The sequence below is a fragment of the Oryctolagus cuniculus genome, chromosome 13 (genome assembly GCF_051225735.1).
Source record: "Oryctolagus cuniculus isolate XC-2025 breed Fujian yellow rabbit chromosome 13, ASM5122573v1, whole genome shotgun sequence".
Taxonomy (NCBI): Eukaryota; Metazoa; Chordata; class Mammalia; order Lagomorpha; family Leporidae; genus Oryctolagus; species Oryctolagus cuniculus.
The window spans coordinates 101,358,227-101,376,059 of record NC_142879.1 but is presented as its reverse complement, the minus strand read 5'-3'; the positions used below and the strand labels follow the sequence as shown (position 1 = coordinate 101,376,059).

Genomic DNA, 17,833 nt, shown 5'->3' with positions numbered 1-17,833 from the left:
TGCAAGGATGACATTCTTAGTGCCAGCCGCAGGGAATCTGATGGTTTTCTCTCCGTTCTGCTTAAATCCAGCGCAGCTAACAGAACGCGGCCGAACAAGGACGACACGTATTGGAAGGAGATCAATGCAGCCATGGCTCTCACAAACCTGGCCCAAGGGAAGGACACTCTGCAAGGGACCGCCAGCTGCATCATCCAGAAGTCATCCCATATAGCGGAAGTCAAGACGGTCCGGGTCCCCCTGGTGCCGCAATTCTAAGGGCTTGTCACTCTCAGATCCTGTCCCTGCCTTCTCTGCCGTCCTCGTCCTTAAGAGCCGAAGCTGGGGTGCAAATGACTCTCTTGCAAACCTCTTCCTCTTTTTAATTACCCTAAGTATATCATTTAGTTGCTTCTATAAAAGACATATAAATTATAAAAAAAAACTCATTTTAATCGAAAGTATTAACTTATTTTATGTTACTCAAACTATGCATAAAACGCCTGTCTTACCATTACAGTAAGTGCCTTATTTCCCGAAAGTCAGCACCAACGTGGGCAGAGTGGGACGGCTGTGTCTCACAGGCCAACCCCAGATGGTTGTGAGGCTGCGTGCATCAAGCCGAGACGGACCTAACTCTTCCAGGACTGGAACCAGAGTTGCTAGAAGCCCTGCAAGCATATTCAGTAGTGCACACGTTGGAACTTGGAAATCAGTGCAGCCCAGATGAACTGCTCTTTCCAGACGATGTCGACACTGCGTCTTTCAGAGTGACAGTGAGAATTTTATGCACACGTCCTTAGCCTGCAGATCTGACCTATCGCAAACCTCCACAATGCAGGGGCGCTGCGAGCAGCATAATGTGTGCATTTAAAAGTTGATTCCTTCACATGAATTTAAAACTGCAGTGACTACGTGGTGACCAGCAACCCTGTTTTTAAGCACAATGTCCAGTAGAATTGATTTGGATTTTCACTCTCTCAAGTTTGGCTGAAGTTCAAAAAAAAAAAAACCTCAAAAGTTTTCATTAGAAAAAGAGTGTACTTTTAAAACTTGTAATCTTGTTTGCATTAAGAGTTCAGTATTTTTTTTTCTGTGAAGAGAAAACTTTTTCATATGGAATGACTAAAAACTTTTTTTGTTTGGTTCATTTCAAATTATAATTGCTGGTGGACGATTTGTATTGCAATGAGAACAAGACAATGAAAGAAATGTATCTCTATGTGAATAGCACATATACATGCATAAAATTTATTTTTAAATTTAAAACATATGGAAAGCAAAACGTGGAGCAGTCTCTGAGTTTTGCCAACGAGGATATTTAAGCAAAAATTAAGTGAAATCATGCATCCAGAGAAAGAGAGTTTTGTTTCTAAGTTAGACTACCATTCAGTGAGAATAATCAATCTCAGAAGAAGAAGAATATTCTGATCAGCTTGGGAAGACTTGAAACTTGAATAAGCAGTGGAAATGCCAACTGTACCAGAGTGCGTGTGCTACAGAAACATAAAAAGGATTGGGCTTTTTATGGTGAGATTTTTTTTCTGGGTATGTCATCTATTTTTAAATTTTTTTTTAAACTGGAAAGCATTTTTGTTGAGTGTGAATAAGAACTGGTAGTGCAGCCCTGTGGTAGCATTTTTCTTTACTTTGCAAAATGTTTTTAAAACCAAAGGTTGCTCCAGTTGATGTATGGACAGCATCAGTCTTGATATAAACTCTAGGTCACTTTTTCATGTATCATAGCCTTTGGGGGCTTGGGTTTATTTAGTGTAATGAAGATAATTTGATATAAAATATTTTGTATATATATATTTTTACTTTGTTTTCTAAATCGCTGTTTGCAGTGACAGTAAATGCAAAGCAAGATATGTAAGTTATGACTGTATGAACAGATGAAGTATGCGTTTTTGGTTTAGATCCTTAACTAGTTCGAAGTTCATGGTTAAAAAAAAAAACACTTGGGAATCTTTACAAAACAATTTTTGCAAAAATGTGAGTACGTCAATGAAAACTAAGGACAAATACTTCACTCTTTTTCATACTATTGTAAGTTATTCCGGTATGAATTATTATAATAAAAGTGTTTTTGTTTTAACATTTTTCCGTTAGATGAGTGACTGCTGGTTGTATTTTGTTTGAATTAGTCATGATTCATTTTTGTCATCTTTTTTTTGGAAAAAAAAAGCAAAAAATGTGTTTTGTGTTATGAACTATAAATGACAAGCCAGTATAGGACCACAATTCAAATGATTTTTGTTTTTAAATACCAAAGCATGTCGTCTGGCGTATAAACACATCAAGATTTTATAATTAGCACATCCTTGGCAATAGTTGCCATTGCAATTACTTTTAATTTATTTTTTCTTTTGCTGCTTTAAACATTTTCTGGAAATTAAAGTTCTTTCAAAGACTCTCGCACGATGCTGAGTCAGCAGCTGAGGCTCTAACTGGTTATTTATGTTGTAGAGAAAGAGAGTGACCTCTCTCCTTTGTTTTGCCAGATGTAATCATTTTAATAAAATTAAGATGTGCCAGGAGTTCTTGACAGATTTAAAATAAAAGCTAATTTCTAGACCTCAACGATCCTCTGGGTTTTGTTTTCCTTTGGGAGGCGAGCAGGTGGAGAAAGCCGTAGGACACAGGGGTGCATTATGTGCCGGGATTCTGCTTGGTGGGTGAGGGGTGTGATGCGGGGGCCCTGGGTCTCTACTGGGTTTTGAATTTCATCACCGCAGACCACCAACCACCTTGGAGAGCCGACGAAAAGAGAGTGTGATGTGACTATTAAAATACACAGCTTTCAAATGAGCACATTCACTAAATACCTTTCAGTAGCTAATACAATTAGCATCCTCACCAGAGCACTCGGTACTGGAGAGAAATCCTTGGCGGTGAACTAGACAGTCCACCTAGTGGAGCCTGCTAGAAACTTGAGATAACAATTGGATTTATAAAGCATCTACCATAGTGCCCTGGCAAATAAGAGGTGTTTAGTAATGGGTTGGTATTATCACATAATTATAACTCCTATAGATAGGAGTTATATACAAGAAAGTAAAAATATAAATGGAATGAGTCATTTATGTTAATCTTTTTTGAGAAGATTTATTTAGTTGGAAGACAGAGTGCAGAGAAGGTGAGAGAGAGAGAAAGATATTCCATCCGTTGGTTCACTCACCTACTAGCCACAACAACCAGATTTGGGCCAGGCCAAAGCCAGGAGCCATGAACTCCATATGGGTCTCCCACGTGGGTGGCAGGGACTCAAATACTTGAGCCATCAACTGGTGGTTTCCCAGGCACGTTACTAGGGAGCTGGCTTGGAAGCAGAGTAGCTGGGACTTGAACCAGGCACTCTGATAAAGGATGCAGGTGTCCTAAGTGATGGCTTAACCCACTGTACCACATTGTCCACCCCAGCCATGAGTCACTTAATGGAGAGCTCTGGAAGGCAAAGGTGTCAGACTTGAAAGGCTGCCATGAAATTCGTTAGAAGGAACTTCGAGATGACCATTTTCGTAACATCACTTTGAACTTCCTGGAGGAAGCATAAAGCAGAGCAAATGTTAGGAAGGACAGACAGACTGATAGAAAACACAGCATGAGGCCGGCGCTGTGGCTTAGCAGTAAAGCTACTGCCTGTAGCGCCAGCATCCCATATGGGCGCCGGTTCAAGTCCCGGCTGTTCCACTTCCGATCCAGCTCTCTGTTGTGGCCTTGGAAAGCAATAGAAGATGGTCCAAGTCCTTGGGCCCCTGCACCCGCATGGGAGACCCAGAGGAGGCCTCTGGCTCCTGGCTTTGGATCGGTGCATCTCCGGCCATTGCAGCCAATTGAGGAGTGAACCAACGAATGGAAGACCTCTCTCTCTCTCTCTCTCTCTCTCTCTCTCTCTCTCTCTCTGCCTCTCCTCTCTCTGTGTAACTCTTTCAGATAAATAAATAAATCTTTAAAAAAAGAAAAGACATTGCGTGCCGTAACTTCCTTCTTTAGGATAAACAATTTCTTTTCCCTCTAGTTGTCCTGCTTGGGGCTGTAGATGCCTATGAAGAATCTCCAACTTCTGGCTTCCGCCTGCTCCAAGTAGCAGGGTTTAACAAACAGTGGCAACAGCCGTGGTCTGCTTTTGAACTCGTCCAGCTCCATGTCATCTCATGTCGTGCAAATAAACGCAGCGCCTAAGAGCAAGCGGACCAGACCCTTCTGGCTGGGCGGTGGAGATGGGCTGTGTGGGAGGCAGTGTGGAGTGTAGCTAAGGACTTATCCTGACACCTCCGCCACTTTCCTCTTTAGAGACTTTGGGGGAAAAAAAAACAAGTCATCTCTGCCCAGTGTTTGCATCAATAAAATTAGATCCATGAAATGGACTTTCTCCAAAGGTCTGTCTCGAGTTTGCAGTGAGATGTAAAAATGCTTTGCACGTAGCACGGCACTGAGCCGGTGGCAAGGACGATGAATGTTCCACACACACCCGCCCCAGATGGCTCGCAGCCCACACCTTTCGGCACTCTGAGTTGGGGTTTCCGTGAAAGCACACGGACCCTTCAATTGTCCAGTGTTGTCATAGCACTTGTCCTGGTCTCCCCGATTTAGGACCTTCAGAACACCAACAGTTTCTTGTCCTGTATTTCCTTGCAACAAATATGATCAGAACTAGATGTTTGATTGTCACACCCCCTGGACAGAATTTCAAATACACCTCTTGGAACTTCTGAGACCCATTTTGCAGATGAACTGAAAATGTGGTTTGGGGGATGTGTGCATTAGTCATACTGAACTTTTTATAAGATTTACTTATTTATTTGAAAAGCAGAATTAGATTGAGCTATCTGCTGCTTCTCTCCCCAGATGACCACAGTGACCCTGGCTGGGCTATGTAGAAGCCAAGAGCCTGGACTGGAACTCCATCCAGTTCTCTCATGGGGGCGACAGGGACCCAAGCACTTAGGCCATTTTCTGTTGCTTTCCCAGTGTCATTAGCAGGGAGCTGGATCCAAAGTGGAGCAGCCAGGACTCGAACCCGTGCTCATATGAGATGCTGGTGTTGTGAGTGGTAGGTTAACCTGCTGTGTTACAACACTGGCCCCAGTAAACTTTTCTTTAAAAATTTTTAAAAATCAATCAAAAAGTTATTTTTATTTATTTGAAAGGCAGAGTTAGAGAGAAAGAGAGAACCAGTCTTCCATTCACTGATTCACTCTCCAAATGGCCGCAATGACCAGGCCTGGGCCAAGCTGAAGCCAGGAGCCAGGAGCTTCATCCAGGTCTCCCACATGGGTGCAGGGGCCCAAGCACTTGGGCCATCTTCCGCTGCCTTCCCAGGCCATAGCAGAGAGCTGGATCCAAAGTGGAGCAGCCGAGACTTGAACGAGCATCCATATGGGATGCCAGTGTTGCAGGTGGCAGCTATAGCTGCTACTTCACAATGCTGGCCTCAAAAACTTTTTACTTTTAAGGTGAGAAAAACAGATTTCTGAGTTTGGAAAAACAAGCTGCTATGTATTTACATCTAACACAAATGGTTCTATAGAAATCCACCCCAAGTAAAGATGGCCTCAATAAATGTTCAAAAACAAATTTCAGCCCAAAATCAGTTTCTGGAAATAAGTCTAATCTGGCTGGAATGCTTGTTATGTAAGCAAAATCATAAAATATAGTTAGCATTTTAAAGAATTATAAGTATCACTTATGTTAGTTGCAGAAAAATTTAAACAGTGTAGAAGGGCACAAGGTAAAAACAATAAAATAAACAAACAACCACATTCCTTGTCTCTCCACACTCTCAGTCTCAAATCTCAGAGAGAATTATATGCCGGCGCCGTGGCTCACTAGGCTAATCCTCTGCCTTGCGGCGCCGGCACACCAGGTTCTAGTCCCGGTCGGGGTGCCAGATTCTGTCCTGGTTGCCCCTCTTCTAGGCCAGCTCTCTGCTGTGGCCCGGGAAGGCAGTGGAGGATGGCCCAAGTGCTTGGGCCCTGCACCCCATGGGAGACCAGGAAAAGCACCTGGCTCCTGCCTTCGGATCAGTGTGATGCGCCAGCCGCAGCGCGCCAGCCGCAGCGGCCATTGGAGGGTGAACCAACGGCAAAGGAAGACCTTTCTCTCTGTCTCTCTCTCTCACTGTCCACTCTGCCTGTCAAAAAAAAAAAAAAAGAGAGAGAATTGTGTTCAGCAATGTCTCACATGCTTCCAGGAGCTTGAAATTGCGTGATTTTCCATCTTGCACTAATTATTATATCCATTCCCCTCTGCGGTTTTCCCCCATCCATCACATGTATATCAATATATGTAGATTTCATTATTTTAAATGAATACATACGATTTTATTTAGGGATCTACTGCAATTTATCTAGCAAATACTCCATTGATGGACACTTGGGCTATTTTCAATTTTTAGTTATAAACTAGGGGCTCTCAAAGTGCTATTTCACAGCAAGATAAGGAACTTGCACCACAATGTAAATCAATGCGGTACTCTATTTTTATTTTATTTTATTTATTTATTTGAGTGGTAGAGTTACAGACCGTGAGAGGGAGTGATAGAGAGAAAGGTCTCCCATCTGCTGGTTCACTCCCCAAATGGCCATAACGGCCGGAGCTGAGATGAGCCAGTATGAAGCCAGGAACTAGGAGCGTCTTCCAGGTCTCCCACGTGGGTACAGAGACCCAGGCACTTGGGCCATCTTTTACTGTTTTCTCAGACCACAGCAGAGAGCTGGATCAGAAGAGGAGCAGCGGGGACTAGAACCGGTGCCCATATGGGCTGCCGGCGCTGCAGGCAGTGGATTAACCTGCTGGGCCACAGCACCGGCCCAAATGTGGTGCTCCTTATTAAGGAAGTCTTTGTGAAAGAAAAAGGTTGGACTCCCAGTTGATTTGCACTGAGCTGATTTTCCCTGCTGGGGACACTTGATCCAGTGCACCGGCTCGTGTGCAGGCATCTTCCGCCACGTCCATCGATAGGGACCAGACATCTAGAAATGGATTTAATGGGTCGGTGATAGATACATCAGATTTTTGATGGATGTCACCAAATTTACATTTTTAAATTGCACCAACTGATAACTTCCAACAACAGGGCATGTCTGTTTCTCCTCTAACTGGTGAGAACATTGAGTATTCTTAATTTAAGCGTCTCAATATTTGACGATGTAATGGGTAATAATTTTATCTTATTGTTTGAATTTGCTCTTCCTTAAGATGAATGACAGGGCTGGTGCCGTGGCTCACTAGGCTAATCCTCCGCCTTGTGGCGCCGGCACACTGGGTTCTAGTCCCGGCCGGGCGCCGGATTCTGTCCCGGTTGCCCCTGTTCCAGGCCAGCTCTCTGCTGTGGCCCGGGAGTGCAGTGGAGGATGGCCCAAGTGCTTGGTCCCTGCACCCCATGGGAGACCAGGAGAAGCACCTGGCTCCTGCCATCGGATCAGCGCGGTGCGCCAGCCGCAGCAGGCCAGCCACGCCCGGCCATTGGAGAGTGAACCAATGACAAAGGAAGACCTTTCTCTCTGTCTCTCACTGTCCACTCTGCCTGTCAAAAAATAAAAAATAAAAATAAAAAAAGATGAATGACAGTGCAAAAGGCTACCAGGGTTTCCTTTAAGTGAACAGCTTGTCTTTTTCTTTTTTGACTTCTTGTTGTCCATTTGTAGTTGATTTGTAATTGAAGAATTCAGTGCCTCGTCTTTAATAAATGTTGCAGAAAGTCTCCCTGCCTGTTCCTGATTCTCCTATCCTCACTTGTAGCTTTGTTGGAACCAGAAGCTTCCACTACCTGTGTTGGGCCACGGTGGAAGCAGCATTACTGTAATGGTGTAGGGCACAAACCCCGAGCCCCACGGCTGAGCGCACTTCCCTCTGCCTGGGGCACTGTCTGCACCTCCGTTTTCTCACCTGTAAAACAGAGGTCATGATCATGTCTATTAGCCAGTGTTGTTGGGAGAATTAAATTAGTTTTCATATATAAAGCGCTAACAATTGTACCCCATACATGGGCACAGCCAAGGTGGTAAAAAAAAATTGCCCATGTTTTCTGCTGTTAGTTTGAAGATTTATTTATTTACTTTTTTAAATAAACTTGACTCTGAGGCTGGTGCTGTTCGTATCCTGGCTTCTCTGCTTCCAATCCTGCTCCCTGCTAATGTGCCTGGGAAAAGCAGCAGCAGATGGCCCAAGTATTTGAGTCCCTGCACTCACCTGGGAGACCTGGATGCAACTCCTGGCTCCTGGCATTGGCCTGGCCCAGTGCTGGCTGTGTGGCCATCTGGCAAGGGAACTAGTGGAGGGAAGATCTGTCTCTCTCTGTCTCTCCCTTCCTTTCCATAACTGGTTCAAAATAAATAAATAAATCTTTTTTAATAAATGAAATAAACATCTTTTAATTTCATGTATACATGAATTTTTAAAAATATTTATTTATTTTTAAAGGTTTATGTATTTGAAAGGCAGAGTTACAGGTTGAGAGAGAGAGAGAGAGAAAGAGATTTTCTATCCACTAATTCACTCCCCCAATGGCTGGGATTGGGCCAAGCCGAAGCCAGGAGCTTCTTCCAGGTCTCCCAAGTGGGTGCAGGGGCCCAAGGACTTGGGCTGTCTTCCGCTGCTTTCCCAGGCCATAGCAGAGAGCTGGATTGGAAGTGGAGTTGCCGGGTTTTGAACTGGTGCCCATATGGGATGCCGGCGTCAGAAGCAGCCGGTCCCCCCACACACACACACAGGCAGAGTTAGACAGTGAGAGAGAGACAGAGAGAAAGATCTTCCTTCCATTGGTTCACCCCCCAAATGGCCGCTATGGCCGGTGTGCTGCGCTGATCCGAAGCCAGGAGCCAGGTGCTACTCCTGGTCTCCCATGCAGGTGCAGGGCCCAAGGACCTGGGCCAAAATCCACTGCACTCCCGGGCCACAGCAGAGAGCTGGACTAGAAGAGGACCAATTGGGATAGAATCTGGTGCCCCAACTGGGATTAGAACCCGGGGTGCCTGTGCCGCAGGCGGAGGATTAGCCAAGTGAGCCGCGGCGCCGATCATAAGAGGCAGCAGCTTTACCCACTATTCCACAAAGTCAGCCTCAATTTGTTTGTTTATTTATTTGAGAGACAGAGTGACAGAGATCTTCCATCTGCTGGTTCACTCCCTAAGTGCCCTCAGTAGCCAGGACTGGGCCAGACTGAAACCAGGAGCTTGGAACCCCATTCAGGTCTCCCACTTGAGTGGCAGGAGCCCCAGTGTTTGAGCCATCCTCTGCTGCTTTCCCAAGAACATTAGCAGCAAACAGATTGGAAGCGAAGCAGCTGGCCCCCAAACCAGCACTCTGATGTGGAAGGCCAGCGTTGCAAGCGGCGGCTTAACTCGCTGTACCACAACACCAGCCCCTGTGGCTTATTGTTGTATGCTTAAATCTTGCGTCCATTGTAAATGTATTTTGGCTTAAAAAGTACCTTAGATACAATGTCTGGCTCCCCACCACAATATTCCACCCCACCCCACTGCCCACAGAAGAAGGCGTACCTGGCTGTCTCTAAACTGTCTACCCCATAAACCGCTAGTCTAAATATTTGCATCTAAACTCTTCATTCAAACTCTTACTCTGTAGTAGGGAGTCTAAAGGCCTTCGTTGGTATTCCTCAGAATTTTCCTGGCTCTTTCTCATCTGAACTTTAAAAGACATACACAATACACGATGTTGGCCATCCCTACTCACCCCACAACCAGGCTGCGATTTGCAGATGGCATGAATATATAGATTCGTTTACACTTTGCAAGCCTGAGTTTTATTATCCAATTTTCTTTCTCCACTGGAAGCTCACAAGAATTTTTGTTTCTTTCATGGTTCCTATTCATTTGATACTTTGCTGTCCATTTGTGTGTTGCATTTGTCTTTATACTTTTTCCATTTTTCCTATTCATTATCATCTGTTTGCAGGCAAGCTACTGGTTTTTTTTTAATGATTAATGAGACAGGTTGCGTTTTTTTCCATCCTGTCTTGTGCAGATTCTATGCTTGTGACATTTCATTGTTTTTATTTTTTAAAGATTTTTTATTTATTTGAAAGGCAGAGTTGGAGAGAGAGAGAGAGAGAGAGAGAGACATCATCCATCCGTTGGTTCACTCCCCAAATGGCCTGGGTTGATCCAAAGGCAGGAGCCTGTAGCTTCTTCCAGGTCTCCCACATGGGTTCAGGGGCCCAAGGATTTGGGCCATCTTCTACTGCTTTCCCAGGCTACAGCAGAGAGCTGGATTGAAAGTGGAGCAGCTGGGACTCAAACTGGTGCCCATATGGGATGCTGGCATTGCAGGCGACAGTTTACCAGCTACGCCACAGCGCCAGTCCTTCTGCTAATTTTTAATATTACTTTTGCTAACAAATCATCCAGTTAGGATCCTTTTTAGATTGGTTTTCCAGAGATTTCCTGGTATATAACCATATATTTCCTGGTAATGAGAATTTATTGATCCCTAATATTAATATCAATTCTCTTCTTTCTTTCTTTTTTATTTTTAAAGATTTATTTATTTGTTTGAAAGGCAGAGTTACAGAGAAGCAGAGGCTAAGAGAGAGACAAAGGTATTCTATCCGCTGTTTCACTCCCCAAATGCCACAACAGTTGAAGCTGAGCCGATCTGAAGCCAGGAGCCAGGAGCTTCTTCCAGGTCTCACACTCAGGTGCAGGGACCCAAGGACTTGGGCCATCTTCTACTGCTTTCCCAGGCCATAGCAGAGAGCTGGATCAGAAGAGGAGCAGCTGGGACTAGAACTGGTGCTCATATGGGACACAGGTACTGCAGGTGGTGGCTTTACCCACTATGCCACAGCACTGACCCCAATTCTCTTATCTCTTTCTTTTATGCTGTGGTATTGAATAATATTTCCATAATAATTTTTAATGACAGATATGATAGTGGGCCCTCTTGTGTATCCCCTTACATTAATGGGACCACTTATAATGTTTATTTGTTTGATAATGGATGTCATTTAAGAGCCAATCTTTTTCATCTTTTAGAATTATACTCTTTCTGAGTTTACAAAGATTTTATTATGAATAGATACTGACTTTTTCTAAGCATTATAATTAAATCATAACAGAAGAATTCACAAACCATAGTGCACAATTCAAGAAATCTTTACAGAGAGAGTAGAACTGCATAACCAATACCCAGGCCAAGATTAAGAATGTAATAAGGGGCTGCACTGTGGCGTAGTAGACTAAGCCTTATGTGTGGTACCAGCATCCCATATGGGTGCAGGTTTGAGTTCTGGTTTCTCCACTTCCGATTCAGCTCTCTACTGTGGTCTGGGAAAGCAGTGGAAAATGGCCCAAGTGCTGATGACACAGGCAGAGGATTAACCTACTGTGCCACGGTGCAGCCCCCCAAGGAAATCTTCTAAAAAAACACAAGTATTCAGGAGCACCCTCAAAAGACAATTGTTTCTGAATGCTTCTGCCTATTTTTGAAATTTAAGTAAGCAGAGGGCTGGTCTCCCAGCTGCTCCACTTCCTATCCAGCTCCCTGCTAATGTGCACTGGGAAAATAGAAAAAGATGGCCCAAGTGCTTGGGCCCCTGCCACCCACGTGAGAGACCAGGATGGAGCTCGTGGCTTCTGGCTTTGTCCAGGCCCAGCTCCAGCCATTGTGGCCTTCTGAGGAGTGAACAGTGAATGGAAGTGCTCTCTTTCTGTCATTTCAGCCTTTCAAATAAATATCTTTATAAAAAAATAAGTAAACAGGATTACCAGAGTTCTATTCATATTTTTATCTTCTTTTCTTCAACATTATGTTTGTAAGATTCATCCATCTTATTGTATATAGTAGCCATTGTTTTGCTATTGCTATTATTGCATCCTTTTGTGAATATACCACAAATTATTTATACTTTCCCCTGCTGCTTTTCTTTTGGGAAATATGATGAACGCCTCTATAAACGTTCCTATATATTTCTTTTGCTAAATTCCCATAATAATTTTCTGCTAGGTAGGAGTTGGCTTTTAGAGTCGTGTTCGTTTTACTGCATGTTATCAGTTTTCCATTATAATAACACTGGTGTACTTTTCCACAAGCAAGGGTATGAAAGTTCTGTTTTATCTACAAATGTGCAGGTTTTTGATATTTTCAGCTTTTCATGTCTTAGCCATCAACGGTAGATTTTCAGAGGTACCTTCTGGTTTGAATTTGTGTTTTTAATATTAAAACTAATATTCATCAAATATCCCAATATTATTTAATACAAACATTTAGTATTTCATTTGTGGCTTTCAAATGTATTTATGAACATGAGACAGAAACAGAAAAGAGAGCTACTGTCTGTTGGTTCACTCCTCAAATGCCTGCAATGGCGGGGGCTGAAGCCAGAAGCTAGAAGCTCAATCCGGGTCTCCCACGTGGGTAACAGGAACCTACTTATCTGAGTCATTGCCTACTGCCTTGCAAAGTCTGCATTAGCAGGAAGCTGAGTCAGGAGCTGGAGCTGTGAATCAAATGCAGGCTCTACAGTAGGGGGGGGCACCTTCACTGCGAGTCCAAATACCCACCTGTAACAGCTGTCATTCTGTCATGTACTGTTTGGATATTGTGGCAGTGCCTGTTCAAGTTTTTTGCTCACTTTTGTACTGAGTTGTCCGTTCTTTTCTAATGGATTTTAAAGTGTTCTTTAATATGTTCTAGATTTGACTTCTTTATCAAATGTATGATATAGAGATGGAGATAGATAGATAGATAGATAGATATGTATGTGACGGTAATTCAAACAGTTTGTGGAAAATGGAGTAAAAAGATTAATAACCAGAATATACAAAGAGATCAAGAAACTTCACAACAACAAAACAAACAACCCAGTTAAGAGATGGGCCAGGGATTTAAACAGACATTTTTCAAAAGAGGAAATCCAAATGGCCAACAGGCACATGAAAAAATGTTCAGGATCACTAGCCATTAGGGAAATGTAAATCAAAACCACAATGAGGTTCCACTTCACCCTAGTTAGAATGGCTCACATACAGAAATCAACTAACAACGAATGCTGGCGAGGATGTGGGGAAAAAGGCACCCCTAATCCACTGTTGGTGGGAATGCAAACTCGTACAGCCACTATAGAGACAGTATGGAGATACTCAGAAATCTGAATATAGACCCACCATATGACCCAGCCATCCCACTCCTTGGAATTCACCCAAGGGAAATGAAATCAATAAATAAAAGAGCTGTCTGTACCTTCACGTTTATTGCAGCTCAATTCACAATAGCTAAGACTTGGAATCAATCTAAATGCCCATCAAATGAAGAATGAATAAAGAAATTATGGGATATGTACACTACGGACTACTATACAGCAGTAAAAAATGAAATCATGTAATTTGCAACAAAATGGATGAATCTGGAAAACATTATACCTAGTGAAAGATGCAAGCCAATAAATAAAATAAATAAGATAAATAATAAATAAAATAAAGGGACAAATACCACATGTTCTCCCTGACCTGTGATTAGTAACAGAGCACCTAGAAGGAAACCTGTAAAAGTGAAATTGACACTATGAGAAGCAATGACTTGAACAGCACTTGTCCTGACTGTCGAGGGAAAGTTTGTTTTTATTATTTTTATTTTTTTTTCTACTTAATACCATTAGTTGAACTGCTCCAGCACCCCTAAGAACTCTGATGCCAGCCTTCTATTCTTTATTCCGCCCTCACCCTTTATCTGTCAGGTTTTTGTTCTTCCTGAAAGCTCTCCTACAATTCTTTAGTCACATGGACTGGCCAGTAACTTGTCTGTGCTACGTCTCAGGAGGAGTCTGTATCCTGGACCTGCAGATTGAAATGTGTTTCTGGAGCAAGTTTGTTCACATAAATTATTCCCTCGTTTGCTTTTTTCTGTTCTCTCTCTCTCTCAACATTATTAATGTGCCTTATTTGCTGATTCCACTCTCGCTTGTTCTGTGCCTGTACTTGCCAGGCACTTAGCTGGGTGTTGGGCCTTCAGCAATGCAGTTAGTAGAATTCTAGTGACACCATCCATCTCCATCTCTCAGACGTACCCTTTGGCAATCTCAAGTTTTCTTTGGGCTGTTTTCCCATCACCGGGGTTTTGTGTTTGTTTAATTCTCTTCCGTGCCCTTCCTGTCCTCACCAAGCCTCCCTTCTGATTCATGGCCCTCCCTGCTTATTACATTTATCCCCTCTGAACTCGCTTTTCAAGATCTAGTTCCTCTCCAACATTGTTTGATGATATTGTCTGATATTCCATCTTAGAAAGCTACATTCCCTGCAGGTTCCTCATTGCTTCTCGCCTGTTAACATTTGCTTTCTCCTTTCCAAGGATCACGTTCAAGTTCTGCTTATTGTCCTTTGTCCTAACTTGCTACAGTTTGCTCAAGAATAGTGCGTGGCAGGGAGGGAGGCATTTGGTGCAGTGGTTAAGATGCGTCTTGGGATGCTGAGGTCCCATATCAGAATGCCTGCATTTGATTCCTGACTCCATTCTTGATTCCAGCTCTCTGGGAGGCAGCAGATGATGGCACAAGTGGTTGGGCCCCTGCTACCCTTAAGGGAGACCCAGACTGAGTTCCAGGCTCCTGGCTTCAGCCTGGTCCAGCCTCAGCTTGGAGACTGAACCAGCAGATGGGAGATGTCTGTCTGCCTCCATCTCTCCGCCTCCCAAGCAAGTTAGTTGCTATAAAGGAATCGTGGAGGGAACCAGAGGGGCACGGTGTCCCTGGCAGCTCCAGTGCAGGTGTGTGTTCCAGAACAAGCCCAGGCAGGCACGAATTTTTCACCAGATCTGCTCTGTGACCGGGGGAGGCCAGACCCCTCCGCTCCCGGGCTGGGCGCAGCTCCCAGGCAGGAATCCAGGGGGTGCGCAGTGAATTACAGTGGATTTCAGAGTCCTTCTGGCTCACGTGATCCAAGTCAACGACCACAAAACAGATTACTGTTTTCTCTCCTTTTTTCAAGCCCATCTGACTTCTAGTGCATTTCTCAGTAGGAAAAAAAAAAAAATCAGCCTTTGAGTCCCGCTTCTCTGACTACCAGATTCTGAAGCTAAACTCCCGGTGGGCTTTCCCCTTTTCTGCGGTCAGCTCGTGACTCAAGTCCTTGTCTTCCTTAGTCAGGGAGCATTAATTGGATGATTCAGGGTCCTGTTTCGCTGACTCCCAGAGCAATTTATATCTTCGTGAGCCATAGAGGAGCATACGTCAGCTCTTATATTATCCCTTGAGTTGATCAGCATCTCACTGCCGGGGAGAGAGAGTTTTCATATGCTGCACTTGATTCCAAGCCGAGTTTCATTAACGACAGAGCTCCGCCCTCTGTTTCCCTTGTCTCTCGTGTTAGTGGGAGTCTCCAGCAGTCGAGTTAGTACAACTCCGCACCTCTGTCGTCCATCAGAAGTCTCTGGGGAAATTACATTCTTATTAGTTTTCTTTACTATGGTCTTAAAAATTCTTGTTCTCATAGCTCATTTTTTTTTTAACCTTCACGTGTGTACCTTTGCTGGATCTGCACAGCTCTCTAACAATGTTGCTATTTCTTGTTTTGCCTGACAAGATCATGTTACCTAGGAATGAGGTCCTTGTTCCAATAGGCTCCGTCTTGACTTTCCTGGTGTGTCACGAGACCCCCTGGGGTCGGTAATGAATGGAGTAGCTAAGAAGAAGGGATGGCCCCTATTTCCTGTTCACCTTCTCACAGGCCGTGAGCTTAAATGTGCACTATAAAATCTCTTCAACCAACAAGCCCAACCATTTATCACTATAGTCTTAACTACCTCTGCTTTTTGGATATCTTAACTCCCCAAAGGACTGTCAATTTAACCATAACTACCTAACAACTGCCAAGCCTCACTTTATGAGCTGCTGTTAAGAGTTTAGCTATTTAAGGCTGATTTTTTTTTTTTTTAAATTTATTGGCACTTCATGGCATTTGCTTGATTTACAGTGCTGTAAATAACCACAAATTAGGAAAATTTCTTTTCCTTTAAGGTATGGGCAGACATTAAAATGGACTCGGGGCCATCTCTCCCCATACAGCTCACTCCCTTCCATTCCGTTCTTCCAAGTTTGCTTAAGCCCAAGCTCAGGTGTGGTCAGTTCTTCAGGGGCTGGGGCCTTGTTGGAAAGAAAGATTGGATCCCTTAAGGGAGTAATGTTTTGCACCCCAGCCTGAGATGTGAAGAGTCGGAGATAAAGATTTCAGAAGCCAGCATTGTGGCGTAGCAGGTAAAGCCACTGCCTGCAATGCCGGCATCCCATATCGGCATCAGTTGGTGTCCCAGCTGATCCACTTCCAGTCCAGCTCCCTGCTAATGGCCTGGGAAAAGCAGCAAAAGATGGCCCAAGTGTTTGGCCCCCGCTACCCATGTGGGAGACCTGGATGACGTTCTCTGGGCCAGCTCTGGCTGTTGCAGCCATCTGGGGAGTGAACCAGTGCATGGTTCTCCATCTTTCTTCGTAACTCTGACTCAAATAAATTTTACAAAAACAAAATATCAAATAAATTTTAAAATGTTAAAAAAAAACCTTCAGTTACTTCCATGGTTTTGTGTGTCTGTCTCATCAGGTATCCTTGGTTTGTGCAAAAGTGACCCAAGAAGGAAAAACCTAGTTAATAAAAGAAATGCGACACAGACCTTTCAGCATAGCAGTTAAGATGTCACTTAAAACAGCTGCAGACGGGCCGGTGCCGTGGCTCACTTGGTTAATCCTCCGCCTGCGGCACTGGCATCACATATGGGCGCCAGGTTCTAGTCCTGGTTGCTCCTTTTCCAGTCCAGCTCTCAGCTGTGGCCCAGGAAGGCAGTGGAGGATGGCCCAAGTGCCTGGGCCCTGCACCCGCATCGGAGACCAGGAGGAAGCACCTGGCTCCTGGCTTCGGATGGGCGCAACATCAGCCATGGTGGCCAACTGGGGAGTGAACCAATGGAAGGAAGACCTTTCTCTTTGTCTCTCTCTCTCACTAACTCTGCCTTGTCAAAAAGAAACAAAAAACAAAAACAAAAAAACAGCTGCAGGGGTCGGCGCTACTGTGGCATAGTTCGTAAAGCTGCCGCCTGCAGTGCCAGCATCCCATATGGGCACTGGTTCGAGTCCTGGCTGCTCCACTTCCAGTCCAGCTCTCTTCTAATGGCCTGGGAAAGCAGTAGAAGATGGCCCAAGTCCTTGGGTCCTTGTACCTGCATGGATAGACCCAGGGGAGGCTCCTGGCTTCAGATGGGTGCAGCTCTGGCCGTTGCAACCAACTGGGAAGTGAACCAGAAGATGGAAGACCTCTCTGTCTCTCTGTCTCTCTCTGTCTCTCTGCCTCTCCTCTCTCTCTGTGTAACTCTGACTTTCAAATAATAAATAAATCTCAAAAAAAAAAAAAAAAAAAAAAAGAGAGAGAGAGAGAAAGACATCTGCAATCCCTATCAGAAATGCCTGGGTTCAAGTCCCAGTTCTGCTCCTGATTCCAAATTCCTAGTAATATGCACTCTGGAAGGCAACAGGGGATGGATGACTCAAGTGGTTGGGATCCTGCCACCCACGTGGGAGGCCTGGGTTGAGTTTCCAAGTCGTCGCTTTGGCCTGGCCCAGTTCCAGCTGTTACAAGGATTTGAAGAATTAACTCGCGGATGGGAGCACCACCATCTCTCTTTCTCTCGGGTCTCTCTGCCTTTCAAATAAATACATAAAAATCTAAAAACAGAAATGTCTAATATTATTCAGGTGAAAAAGACAGCACAGCATATCCTGGGCTGGACAGTCCCCCGTGTGAACACTCAATGGCAGTGGCAGGTGGCATTGGCGACGTGGACAGAGACCAAGGGAACATCAAAAACCTCGATTGAATTGCTGGATGCTTCAAGAAATTAGTCACAAGAGGCA

The 17,833-nt window shown here is 44.2% G+C and overlaps 1 protein-coding gene across 2 annotated transcripts in view; it reads left to right on the top strand.

The window, feature by feature from the left end:
* The window catches only part of MKX (mohawk homeobox), an 81,246-nt gene extending 78,684 nt beyond the window's left edge, over positions 1-2,562 (top strand). For both annotated transcript variants that reach the window (XM_008268035.5, XM_051821593.3), the window contains exon 7: positions 72-2,562. In XM_008268035.5, coding sequence (XP_008266257.1) covers positions 72-258 — 187 coding nt within the window. In that variant the 3' untranslated portion in view covers positions 259-2,562. The remainder of the gene's footprint in view (positions 1-71) is intronic.
* The last annotated feature ends 15,271 nt before the right edge of the window (positions 2,563-17,833 follow it).